Below are 13,806 nucleotides of genomic sequence, written 5' to 3' on the forward strand. Positions count from 1 at the left end.
AGTATTTGTTCGGGCCGGGCAGGGTGGCGTACGCCTTTAATCCCCAGCACTCGGGAGGCAGAGGCAGGTGGATTGCTATGAATTCATGGCCAGCCTGGTCTACAAAGTGAGTCCAGGACAGCCAAGGCTACACAGAGAAACCCTGTCTCGAAAAACCAAAACCAAACCAAACCAAACCAAAAAAGTATTTGTTTCTACTGTTCTTTATGTGAGTGTCTGCGTGTCAGTATGGGATTGTGTGCATGCATGCTCACGGAGGCTGGAAGAAACGTCAGACATCCTCCCCGCCCCCCCTCTCACAGGTACAGTTTTAGGGAGTTGTGAGCCACTTGATAGTCTCTGCAAGAGCAGCAAGTGCTCTTCAAGTGAGCCACCTCTGCAGGCCCCATGGGAATGCCTTAATGTAAAACTTTGGTGTTGGAGGCATAAGTCAGCGGTAGAGCATGAGGTCAGTGTGTACCGAGTTCTGGCTTTAAGCTCTAGCAATGACCTACACCAGTGCAGTGGCTCAGTGGGTAAAGGCACTTGCCTCCAAGTCTGAAGAACCGAGTTTGATCCCCGGAATCCACGTCATAGAATGAGAAGCTGATGGCCACAAGATGTCCTCTGACCTATGCATGCTGTTCTGGCATGCTTCACCCATCCCTTAGTTATTTATTTATTTATTTTTGGGATAAGCTTTCTCTGTGTAGCCCTGGTTGTCCTGGAACTCCCTCTGTAGACACAGGCTGGCCTCGAACTCACAGACATCCACCTGTTTCTGCCTCCCAAGTCCTGGGTAGGACTAAAAGCGTGCACCACCACTGCTCAGCACCATCCCAATTTAAATGAATAAAATGTAATAAAAAATTTAAAACAAATAAAACTTCTTTCATTACTCTTTTAAACTTGTTCAATGAAATATGGGCACCATAGATAGTTAAAAAAAAGTCCTCATCATCACAGACTTTAAATAGCTGAAAATTTATGGACATGTGCACCCACCCACACATACATGTATGAACTGGTGCACACACTGTCACCCCCACACACATACCTGTGTTTGAGGGTTCACACATTCCCTTCCTTCCTTTCTTCTTCTTTTGTCTTTTTCCCTCCCTCCTTCTTGACAGGATTTCCCCAGGCTGCCTTGGCTACCCAGCTGTGGCGATAACTGGCTTGAAGGCTACGTTCTCACTGTTAGAGACCCAAGTTAAGAACATGACAGACTGGGGCAGTTGGAGAGATGGCTCAGCAGTTAAGAGCACGCACTGTGTGTTTGTAGAGTTTGGTCTCCAGCACCCAGGTCAGGTAGCTTGTAACTCCAGGTCCAGGGGATCCTAAGCCTCTGAGCTCTAGAGCACCCACACTTTTGTGCATATACCTAAACACATATACAACTGAAACATTTTTTTAAATCTTTAAACAAGGATATGAAGAGAGAAGGTAAGAATATACCTTGAGTCTGGCATAGTGGCACTTGCACTCTCGGGGCAGGGGCAGGCAGATCTCTGTGAGTCTGAGGCCAGGATTGTCAGAGCCACATAGTGAGACCCTGTTTTTTGTTTGCTTGCTTGTTTTTTGAGACAGAGTTTTTCTGTGTAGCCTGACTGTCCTGGATTTGCTTTGTAGACCAGGCTGGCCTTGAACTCACAGAGATCCGCCTGCCTCTGCCTCCCGAGTGCTGGGATTAAAGGCGTGCCCCACCACGCCTGGCTTGAACTCAGAGTTTCTGATGTAGTTATCTACACAGACATCTTGTTAAAGCAGTTGGCAGATAGTACATGTGCGTATATTTCTTGATTCGGACTACTAAGAAAACTGCAGAAACAGTGACACCCCACCAGCACTGTAAAGTCAATAAAATAATAAAAAGAAGCAATGAACTCTAGCAACAACAAGAGTTCTTAGTTCCAGATCTTTGTCACTAAGTAGCACTCTCCATTTCTCCTTAAAAGCAGGAAAAAGAACATCTGCAGTGTATCACGTGCCTAAGGCATTGGAGGATGAGGTCACATTCTCTGTTAAAGGTCTGAGGTTTAGTTCCCAGCACTGCCGAAAAGAAAATATACACCAAACAAGACAAAACAATATGGTGGTGCATGCCCGTGAGCCCAGCATGGGAGAGGTTGAGGCAGAAGAACTAATACAGGTTGAGGCCAGCCTGTGCTACATTTTGAGCTCCGGGCCAGCCTGGGTTACATAGCAAAACCTTGTCTCATAAAAACAACAAAAGAGGCTGGAGAGAGAGCTCAGTGGTTAAGAGCACTTACTTCTGTTGCAGACTGTTGCAGAGGACCGGTGTTTACCTCCCGGTACCCAAAGGCAGCTCACAACCAACCATCTGGAGCTGCAGTTCCATGATCTGACCCTCCCTTTTGGCCTCTGCAGTCACCAGAGATGCACACGCTGCACAGACACACGTACAGGAGAAATACCCATAAATAGAAGCAAATAAGAAATTAAAATGGAAGGAAGATCCTCTGGGCTCCGATGTAGCTCAGTAGCAGAGAGCTTATCTGGGATGTGCAAGGCCCTATGGTCCATGTGCAGAGCGTGCACAACAGCTGATATGAAGATGTGATCTGGACTGAGAGGAGATACCCGGGCTGGGGAGGTGGCTCTGGGGGTAAGAGCACCGGCCACGCTTGCAGATGACCCTTGTCCAATTCCCAGCACCCAGGGAGTCTGTTGCACGCTTCTGGCCTTGGAAGGCAGCAGGTACACATGTAGTGCATAGACATACATGCACACAAAACACCCATATATGTGGCTGGAGAGATGGCTCAGAGGTTAAGAGCACTGTCTGCTCTTCCAGAGGTCCTGAGTTCAATTCCCAGCAACCACATGGTGGCTCACAACCATCCATAATGTGATCTGATACCCTTTTCTGGCCTGTGAGTGTATATGCAGGCAGAACATTGTATACATAATAATAAATAACTAAATCTTTTTTTTAAACCCCATATAAATAAATAATAAAAATATTTTTACAAAGGTTTCCTGGGAAAATAGAATTAAAAATATCAAAAATGGTCCAAAAAAAAAAAAATAATAATGAAGGAGAATCAGGAGTTGTGGCTCAGTAGTAGAACAGTTGCTGAGGGTGAGACCCCGGGTTTCACCTCAGCACAAGGGTGGGAGAGCTGTAGGGACAGGTCAAAAAGAATGCTTTAAGCTGGGTCTGGAAAGGTGGCTCAGTAGTTAGGCGCACTTCCGAGTCTTCCAGAGGATTCCAGTTCAATTCCCAACATGTACATGACTGCTCACAACCACCTGTCCCTCTAGGGGATCTGATGACCTTTTCTGGCCTCCCCTGAACTGCACACATATGGTGCACATGCATACAAGCAGGCAGAACACTCATACACGTAAAATGAAAGTTACAGCTGAGAATGCAGATTTTAATCTCAGTCCAAGGGAGGCAGAGACAGGGGGATTTCTGTGAGTTGGAGGCCAGGCTGGTCTACATAGCCCCTTTCAGGACAGCCTCGGCTACAGAGTCAGACCTCGTGTCATATAAATACAATTTACAAAATAAAAATAAGTTTAAAAAGTTGTAAACTTAATAATAATGATGATGATATAATAATAATAATAATAATAACAACAACAACCACAGTCATAATCATAATCCCTAAATGTCAAGAAGGGGCTCCCAGCATGTGGGAGATCCAAACCTCGTCAGGCTTTGAAGACCTTTGACAATGCCTTTCCAGTTAGAAGTCTTGTGGTGCTCCTTCAGGAAAACTGACAGCTCAACTTTGTCTTCCATTAGCTCACTGAGATGACCGGTGTGCATGTGACGGGGAAGGAACGGTCTCAACAGCAAGGTGGCTTCCTTTCTCAACTCCGTCCGAGCTACACACTCTCTGTCTGGAGGGTTCTCTGCATGAGGGTGCTACTCCTCAGGAGAAGCAGGAGTGAGCAGAGGCTTTCCCCCAGCAGGGTGCTTGAGCTGGCTTTGTGAAAGAGCAAAAGAATTGTTTCAGAGGCACTGTTCTCCCAGGCGTGCGGCTCTCGGGAAGGGTTTCTCCGAAAGTATATATGCTATGATATATACAGATATATGGTAAAATTATAAGCAACACAAAATAAACTTATGTAAATAGTATCTGGAGTAAACTCCCACCCCCTCCCCCGCAGTGTGGTAGGAGCCCAGGGCTTTGTGACCGGTTGGTCGGTTGGTCGATAAACACTGCTCCTACTGAACATCCCCCATCTAGCCCACATTGTCTTGATTTCTCTGTGTAACAGGCCTGGCTGTCCTAGAACTTGCTCTGTAGACCAGGCTAGCCTTGGCCTCAAACTCACAGAGATCTACCTTTCTCTGCCTCCTGAGTGCTAGAATTAAAGGTATGTGCCACTACCACCCAGCTTTGATTTGTTTTTTTTTTTTTGTTGTTGTTGTTGTTGGTTTGGTTTTTGTTTTGGGTTTTTTTTTTTTCGACACAGGATTTCCTCTGTGTATTAACCCTGGATGTCCTGGATTTGCTTTGTATGCCACGCTGGCCTCGAACTCACAGAGATCCGCCTGTCTCTGCCTCCCCAGCGCTGGGATTAAAGGTGATTTGTTTTTTTAATTGCAGTAAGATATATAGACAATGTAGCTTTTTCAGCATCTCTGAGCCTACAGTTTGGTGGCATTAGCAATGTCCCGCTGTGCAGGGAAGCCCCCTCAGAGCAGCCACATTTCAAGTGCTCAGCGGCTTGTCCAGTATTTCCCACAAGGCACAGTTCCTCCACTGTGGTTTCAGATCATTGACCCCCCCCCCCCCACTCCCACCTCCTTTTCTTCGATTTGTCATTTGACTCCATGTTTTACTTGCTTGTCATTGCTTCTTGCATGGCACAGAAGCTGAGGACTTGGTCATTTATGTCAATTTCGTCTTGCGGATGTACAGAGGACATGAAACCGTTCTCGAGTGTTTGCACTTAGCTGTTGGAGATCTCATGAACAGCCGTCTGTCTGCAGTGGGTCACGTTACTGCTTTCAGTATCATTTGAAATGTTTGCCAGGAAGAAAAAAAGCCTTGAAAAATATCTGAAGGAGTGCAAATCAACATCCCACTTCTACCCCATTAACCAGAGCCTAAAACAGAAGCCACTGAGTGTTTCTCCTCTGCCCCATATCTTGTACTCTGTACACCCACAGAAGGTACTCACTTTGCCCTTCAGGAATCGGTCACATTCCTTTTATTTCTTTTTCCTTCCTTTTCCTTCTCTTTCAGTTAATCTTTTTTTTTTTCCAGCAGTGTTAGAAATTGAATGCAGGCTTCCATGACTGCTAAGCAAATGTTTCGCCACTGAACTACACCCACAAGCCTGCATTTTCTTTTTATGCCTAGTGGTATTATTGCTGTTGTTGTTATTATTTTTGTGTGTTGGAGGTCAGAGGACAACTTTGTGGAATTGCTTCTCTCCTTCCAACTTTATGTGGCTTCCGGGGTTCAACTCAGACCTTCGTCTTTCAGGAGCAAGAGCCTTGACTGGCTGAGTCACCTCTTCAGCGCCTAAATGCTTCCAGTTTGGATGTTTCTCTGGGATTTCCAGCACAGCCAGATGTTCTCTTGGCATTAATAAATCCTAATAAATTGAGACGGTATGTCATAGTCACATGACTTTCCCCAGAGCCTTTCACAGATCTATAAAGCTCTTTCACGTGGCTCTCTACCAGGAGACACTCCAGAGACTTGTCTGGAAAGAGTCCACAGGCAGCAGTGAGTCTCCAATTACTGGAGGCTCTCTAGGACCCAGCAGCTCACAGCCCAAAAGATGTGGGTTTCTTGTCCTGCAGAAACTTTGATTACTCACTGTTACAAACCCACAGAGACAGCGCGTGCTTCAGACCCTATGCTGGGCCTGTCGGTTTTAGAGGCATGGCCATTGATTTCTCCTCATCACTCTGGTCAGAGAAAATGGATGCCAGAAGGCTCACAGCCCAGTTTGGGAATGACAAAAACCCTGTTTCTTTAAAGCATCGATTCTCAAAAGAGGGCAGCAACCCCTTTGGGGGTCAAATGACACTTTCACAGGCGTCCTGTACATCAAATATCTACATTATCCGACTCATAACTGTCGCAAAACAACAGTTTTGAAACAGCTAATCTGACCTCACACCCCTGAACCATTACTTAGGACTCTTTGAGGTTTGGCATAATTTCCAACCGCCAACTACCAGTTTCGCCCATCTTTGCACCCCGGGAGCCAGGGATGTGCCAGGCGCAGAGCAGGAAGCAGTATCTACCTGCAAAGGTTTTGTTTTGTAATCTAGGGAACTTAACACTGTAGTTGCTTCCAGAAAACGAACATGTCTCTGAGAGTTGTCTGGGGTCTCTCCGTGATTAATAGCTTGAGTCTAAATTGCTCAGTAGTAAAACCTACACTACTGGTCTAAAAGTTAAAAAAGAAAGAAAGAAACAAAGAAAGAAAGAAAGAAAGAAAGAAAGAAACCAAGCCAACCAAACAAAAAACTAACCTCTAGCCACCTGACTTTCCTACAGGTTAAGGGATATGGAGTAAAATGCAGCGTTCTTTTCACATGGAACGTTTTCTTTTTCCTTATTAAAAAAAAAACAAAACAACAACAACAAAAAAACACCAATGTAAAACCCAGCGTGGCCCACGCCTTTAATCCCAGCACTCGGGAGGCAGAGGCAGGCGGATCACTGGATTCAAGGCCAGCCTGGTCTACAGAGCGAGTCTGGGACAGCCAAGGCTACACAGAGAAACCCTGTCTTGAAAAACCCAAAACAAAAGAAAACAAACCACTATTGTGGGTGCTAAACAGATGGCTTGGTGGGTAGGAATGCTTACTGCACAAACATGAAAAGGGGGTTCGAATCCCAGAACCCAGGTGAAAAGTCTGGCATTGTTGAGCCTGCTTGTAAGGCCAGTGGTGGAGAGCAAGACAGATCAAGGCCCCTGGGGCAAGCAAGCTTCAAGTACAGGAGCGCCACTGTCTCAAGAGACTAAAGCTGAGAGCAACAGAGGAGGACACCTAGGCCCCTGCCCCCGTAACCTATTTCCCAATGAAAGCAATAATAATGTCAAAGCTCAGACATAGTTCAGTGGTACCCAGTTCTATAGATAAAGCGGTCTGAAGGAACAGTTGAGGGGTACAACACTAGGTTCTGGGTTCAGGCTCCAGCCCAGCAAAACGAAACCACATGTATCCCACTCTTCAGACACTACTAATCCCTTACTACGTGCTAAACAGGGTTCTGGTGTTTTCTTTTAAAGATTTTATTTATTTATGAAATAGGGTTTTGGTCTATAGCTCCAGCTTACCTAGACCTCCCTAGTGGGCTGGCTTCAAACTGGCAGCAGAGTGCTGAGATTACGGGCGAGCACCACTACGCCCTACTACATTTAGTTTTGAAATTATCTCATTTCCTAAAGACTTATTTAGAGAAATTTACCCAGGTGTGTGAGTGTGTCCGCTAACTCCACGCCGGATGTGCCACCGACTCAATTTTCCGCTGAACTAGGGGCCCGACGTGGCGCCGGACATTAAAACACAGTCGAGCTACGGTAGTGATCTGTAAGACTAGGTCTGGAAATCTGGCCTGCGAGGAAAGCCTGGCATTCCGGGTAAACAGCCTCAACTGGGTGGGGACGCGTTTGCCGAGGATTCTGGCCTCCAGCAAGCCGGTCTCCGTCCTCTACCCATCCTTAGGCCCAGCTCGCCCGGCTGAGGCCAGCTGTGAAGCCACGCTGGACACTCACCCCGCCCGCGCTGATCCCGCCCCCAGAGCCTGCAGGGCCAATAGACGCTTAGCACGGCCATACGTCACGCATCGCGGGCCAATCGCAGACGGCCACGACCCTAGAAAGGCTGGGCGCGGCGAGCGGCCACGGGGCGGTGGCCGTGCTGGCGTAGACGCTTCCTGGCCATGGTGGTGGTGGCAGCGGCGCCGAGCACGGCCACGGCGGCCCCCAAAGTGTTGCTCCTATCTGGTCAGCCCGCCTCGGGCGGCCGGGCGCTGCCACTCATGGTGCCGGGCCCGCGGACAGCAGGGTCCGAGGCGAGCGGGGCACCGCAGGCTCGCAAGCGGCAGCGCCTCACGCACCTGAGCCCGGAGGAGAAGGCGCTGCGGAGGTGAGCCTGGCGGGAGGGGCTGGGACCCCTCGGGTGTGCCCGTCGGGCGGACTCCGTGGAGTGGAGTAGATTCGCCTCGTGTCTCTATTCCTGGAAAGCTGAGGTGGCAGCTCCTGGGAGGGTCTCCTCCAGCTCAGACTGTGTCGGGGGAGTCTGACCCTGGTACGGAACATGTCCGACATGCAGTCCTTTGCAAGTGTTTGCTGTTGGTGGTCGCCGGGCAGGGACTGCTCCGGCTGTCATTGCATGCAGCTGCTTGGGACCTCTGGGACCCGAGTCACTGGAACTCAGCACCCGCAGCCCGAATTGGGCTGAGGGAGGGGCGGGTGGTAGCACCCCTGCGGCCTTCGCTGGTGTCGCTCCTGCATAGAGCCTGTAGGATGGAATTGGAACTAGAAAGTCGCGGGGGAGGAGAAGTTTATGACGCAACGGGAATGTGTCAGCCCAGTGGTAAAATGAGAGCCGGGTGGACCCACACGGGAGAGAATCGAGCAAGGCCTACGGACAGAAAGCTGTGGTTTTGGTTTTTGTCTTTTTTGAGAAGAGGGTCCTCAAATGTGTTTACCACTGCTTAGCCTTCTTTCGTTGACTGTAGTCGACGAAAGCACCAGCTGGCCACGTTTACAAATTAAGATACAGGAAAGCCGTATATAGATGACTCAGTTCGTTATGTTCCTTGTCTCCCCCTCAGGAAACTGAAAAACAGAGTAGCAGCACAGACGGCTCGTGATAGAAAGAAAGCCCGGATGAGCGAGCTGGAGCAGCAAGTGGTGGATTTGGAAGAAGAGGTAAAGCGATTTCAGGTCATGCTTTCTTCCCCATATCAGCCCCTGGTGTTGCCTGCCCATCCTAAGCTTTTCGGGTTTTTACGACTCACAGTGCCATTTAAAGTTTAACTAGCCTAGCAGATAAGCGGTGAAGGCAGACGTGACTCACTCGTGGCAGCTAGATTCTGTCAGATAGACAGCTCAGAGATTAGCCAGGTTGGACGGATCACTGATTGCTTAAGCTTTAGCGCCTCCTGCTCTGCAAAAGGCTCACTAAAGCTGCCCTTCCTTCTGAGGCTCACCGAACTAATCTCAGCAAGAACGCCTGAAAGTTTTAATCAGCTGGTTCCAAAATGTGGATCATATCACCAGCAGCTTAAAAAAAAAAAGCTATTTTGATAGGTACAGCCCACCACCCCTACTGTACCTCATACTCAGCCTGTAGAGCATTAGGTATCATTAGACATTTCCAAACGGCCTGCTTCAGTGGATTGTTCTTCCCTGCCATTTCTCCTACCCCAGCACTATTCTGCTCTCCAACACACATGTCCTTTTGTGCTCTCTCTACCCCAGCATCCTTTTATCCTTTCTTGGAGTTCTAGTTTTTAGGCATTGCTCATATTTACATCCATTTACACACACACGCACACGCACGCGCACACACACACACACACACACACGAGCACACACGCACATGTCAAAGAACCCCTGATTCTTTGGGCCATCTCGATATACTTTACGAATCGATACATTTTCCTGCCAGTTTCCTTTTTCTTTACAGCCGAGCACTACTATTCCACTGTATGTACCACTCTTTCATGTTTCATTGCTCATCTGTTGATGGGCACCTAGGCTGCCTCCATTTCTTTGCTATTGGACCACTACTACCACTTGTATTAACACTTGGCTAGTTCAAGATTTATTTAAATGTTATTTTGAGATAGGGCCTCAGGTTGGCCTCTAACTTATGGCAGGTGGCCTCCTGTCTTACCATGCTGATATTGAAGGCATGAACCACCTTGCCATACCTTTTTAAAAAAGAAGATAGTGTATTAACATATGTAAATTGAAGCTGCAAGCCCCCTGTTGTTTGTGACACTATTGATAACACTTTTGTTCTTCCTGCCTCAACCTGCTGAGGGCTCAAGGCACTTTGTTTTGGAGACAGTTTGATGTATCCCAGGCTGGGCTCTAACTTGCTGTGTAGCTGAGGATGACCCCTTGCTAGACAGAATTTTTGTTCCTTTTGCTGATACTGCCCAAGTGCTGGGACTCCAGGCATGCACCCACCCATGTCAAACCCAGGGCTTCGTGCACGGTAGGGCACACATTCTATCATTAGCCACCAGTGACACTGTAATTATGAGCAACTGCCTAAGCATAGGATTTACCAGTTCAATAAAAACACCAACCATAGCACAACCTCAAGCGGACTCTTTACTGAAAGAACCACATGGTTTTTTTGTTTTTGTTTTTGTTTTTTTTTCCTTCCTGAGACAGGGTTTCTCTGTGTAGTCTTGGCTGTACTGGACTCACTTTGTAGACCAGGCTGGCCTCAAACTCACAGTGATCCACCTGCCTCTGCCTCCCAAGTGCTGGGATTAAAGGTGTGCACCACCACCTCCTGGCAAGAACCACATGTTTTAAATAGCCCCTTGTATGTTTTCTTTTTTTAACAGAACCAAAAACTCCTACTAGAAAATCAGCTTTTACGAGAGAAAACTCATGGCCTTGCAATTGAAAACCAGGAGTTAAGAACTCGCTTGGGAATGGATGCGCTGGCTACTGCAGAGGTTCCAGAGGCAGAGTCTAAGGTAAATCTTGTGAGAACCGGTGACATGACCAGATTATATTTCTGTCCTGGACCTCCGATCAAATCTTTTTCCTCTTTTCCTTCTTTTTTGAGACAGGGTCTTCATCTCTATTTTTGGCTGGTCTTGAAATTGTGTCATCTCTCCTGCCTCTGAAGTAGTGGGACTACAGGCGTGTGCCACCTTGCCTAAAGACTGATTTATTTCCCACATTCCCATTAGGCAGCATGTTCTCTCTTCAGTGACTTTTTTCAAGAGTTTAACGAAGTACAATTAAACCCTAATAACCTAGGTAATTTACATGCTTCTCTCAAAACAAGCGGTAACAGAGACCAGTAGCCAGCAAGCGCTACCTTGCACATCAACTAATATGAGACTGCAAGGCTCAGTCAGATCTGGTAGGGTTTGGTCTTTGTATGTAATCTAGGTTGGCCTTAACTGAACTCACTCTCCTCTCGTCCTAGCCTCCCCAGTGCTGGGATTAAAGGCACAAACGACTGCACATGACTTGTTTCTTGCTCTTTTTTTTTTTGAGATAGGGTCTCAAGTAGCCCTGGCTGGCCTCCAGCTTGCTGTGGGTTCTACCTCCCAAGTGTTAGGATTGTAGGTATAGTGCTGCTTTACTCGATGTGGTTGTGTGTGCATGTCCATGCATATGTGCAGAGGTCAAAGGATATTGGCTGCCTTGCCCTATGACTGTCCACCTTAGATCTTTGAAGCTGAGTGTCTCACTGAATCTGGAGCTAGGCTGGTGGCCAGCGGGCCCTGGTGAGCCTCTTGTCTATGCCTCCCTTGGTGCTGGGGTTACAGGCATAGTTACCATGTTCTACTTTGTACATTGGTGCTGGGGATTTGAACTCAGGTCTCCATGCTTGCATAGTAAGCACACTTAGGCTCTGAGCTACCTCCCCAGCTCCTTTCTAGCTTCTTGAGGAGCAGAGACTCAAAGCTGCCTGGTGTGTACATATTCCTGGAGACTTTTGGTTGTTTACTCACTTTGATCTTTCCTTCCAGGGTAATGGAGTAAGGCTGGTGGCCGGGTCTGCTGAGTCCGCAGCACTCAGACTATGTGCACCTCTGCAGCAGGTGCAGGCCCAGTTGTCACTTCCCCAGAACATCTTCCCATGGACTCTGACGCTGTTGATTCCTCAGACTCTGAGGTAGAGCTCACTCTGCAGTATCTATATGATGTGTGACATGCCTACCGGGGCCAATGGAGAAGTTAGTGTTGGTGGGGTGAGGGGTAAGCTTTCCTAGTCTCTATTGGCTTAGGTCATGAAGTGGGGAGATGCTGTTCTGGTGGCTGGGCCCTGTGACCTGAGAGCATAAGGACGAAGTGACATTGTAGGACCCAGTACTAAGAGTGTCCCTGGTAAACTGTCACATTCCTTCTAACAGTGACTCTCTTGTTTTCCTTCTTGCAGTCTGATATCCTTTTGGGTATTCTGGACAAGCTGGACCCTGTCATGTTTTTCAAATGTCCTTCCCCAGAGTCTGCCAATCTGGAGGAACTCCCAGAGGTCTACCCAGAAGGACCTAGTTCCTTACCAGCCTCCCTTTCTCTGTCAGTGGGGACCTCATCAGCCAAGCTGGAAGCCATTAATGAACTCATTCGTTTTGACCATGTATATACCAAGCCTCTAGTCTTAGAGATCCCCTCTGAGACAGAGAGCCAAGCTAACGTGGTAGTGAAAATCGAGGAAGCACCCCTCAGCTCTTCAGAAGAGGACCACCCTGAATTCATTGTCTCAGTGAAGAAAGAACCTTTGGAAGATGACTTCATTCCAGAGCTGGGCATCTCAAATCTGCTTTCATCTAGCCACTGTATGAGACCACCCTCCTGCCTGCTGGATGCTCACAGTGACTGTGGATATGAGGGCTCCCCTTCTCCCTTCAGTGACATGTCTTCTCCACTTGGTACAGACCACTCTTGGGAAGACACTTTTGCCAATGAACTCTTTCCCCAGCTGATTAGTGTTTAGAATCACCCAACACTGGGCCACTTTCCCCGACCATTACACAGCCTAGAGGATAGCAGAGGCCTGTGTGTCTCATTAAAAGCCAAAGTAGAGGCTGCCTGGCCTTTAAAGAATTCCTCTAAAGTATTTCAAACTTCATAGATGACTTCCAAGTATTGTCTTCTGACACAATACCCAGCACGTAGGTATTCAAAGATGCTCCAGATCTACAGCCTTTGAGATGCTAGTTTATCTTAAAGGTGGTAGTGTGCTCTACAACCCAGGGAGCATCACTTGACAGCTACCATCGCCCAGGCTGCCTTCACACTATGTCGCTGAGGTTAGGCTGCAACTCCTGATGCTCCTGCCTCTGTCTCCCAAGTGCTGGCTTACCCAGGTGTGCACCTCCACACCTGCCTCTTGTCATGCCCTAACGTGGATATGGGATTGATGAATGGCCTTTTCTCATTTCCCCCTCTCAGCTTCCCAGGTTTCTTTTAGTTTACTTCTACAAGCAGAGAAACACCAACCTGAGAAGTGTTTTTCCTTATGTACAGTAAGTGAAGATCAAGACTCTTTGCACAATTATAGAAATTTACTATGTAAATGCTTGATGGAATCTTCTTGCTAGTGTAGCTTCTGGAAGGTGCTTTCTCCTTTTATTTAAAACTACCCATGCAATTAAAAAAGCAACTGCAGCATCCTTGTGTGGTTTTAGGGCTGTTGTATTTTCTCTTTTGTCGGTCATCAGGGGTGTCATTTATCCAACTAAAGACAGCCGACTACTTTAAAGCCACTGGAAGCTATCCCACCTGCTTCAGCCCTGCTACAAGTGCCTCAGGGCTTGTTTTGAGACAGTTCCTTCAGGCTAGTTCAGCCACAGCTGCTAAGTAGCAGAGATAGAGCCCCAATCATTTTTATTTTAATTGTGTGTGTGTGTGTGTGTTGGTGAGGACAGTGCTGCATACAAGGCAGATGCTATACCATTAAGCTATAGCTTCAACTGCTGTCTTGGCATCAAATACCAAGATTTGCCATGTTCAGGAAGTGCTTGACTCCCTGATTCCAACTCTTGACCTCTTTTGAGCTGAGTAATGGGTGTGGGGTAGGGTGTGTGCAACAGATGATCAATCAGGACTTGGAAAGAGGGACACTGGTGTCTCTAAAGCATGAACAAGACTTGAGTTTTA

The 13,806-nt window shown here is 47.6% G+C and overlaps 1 protein-coding gene across 1 annotated transcript; it reads left to right on the top strand.

The window, feature by feature from the left end:
* The first annotated feature begins 7,845 nt into the window (after positions 1-7,845).
* Xbp1 (X-box binding protein 1) lies at positions 7,846-12,777 on the top strand. The gene is given in 6 exon segments (XM_051164839.1): positions 7,846-8,080; positions 8,772-8,868; positions 10,527-10,661; positions 11,673-11,708; positions 11,711-11,818; positions 12,083-12,777. Coding segments are annotated over 6 exon segments (1,140 nt in total). The 5' UTR covers positions 7,846-7,874; the 3' UTR covers positions 12,641-12,777.
* Positions 12,778-13,806: the final 1,029 nt, after the last annotated feature.

Source organism: Acomys russatus, chromosome 22, assembly GCF_903995435.1.
Source record: "Acomys russatus chromosome 22, mAcoRus1.1, whole genome shotgun sequence".
NCBI classification, from domain to species: domain Eukaryota; kingdom Metazoa; phylum Chordata; class Mammalia; order Rodentia; family Muridae; genus Acomys; species Acomys russatus.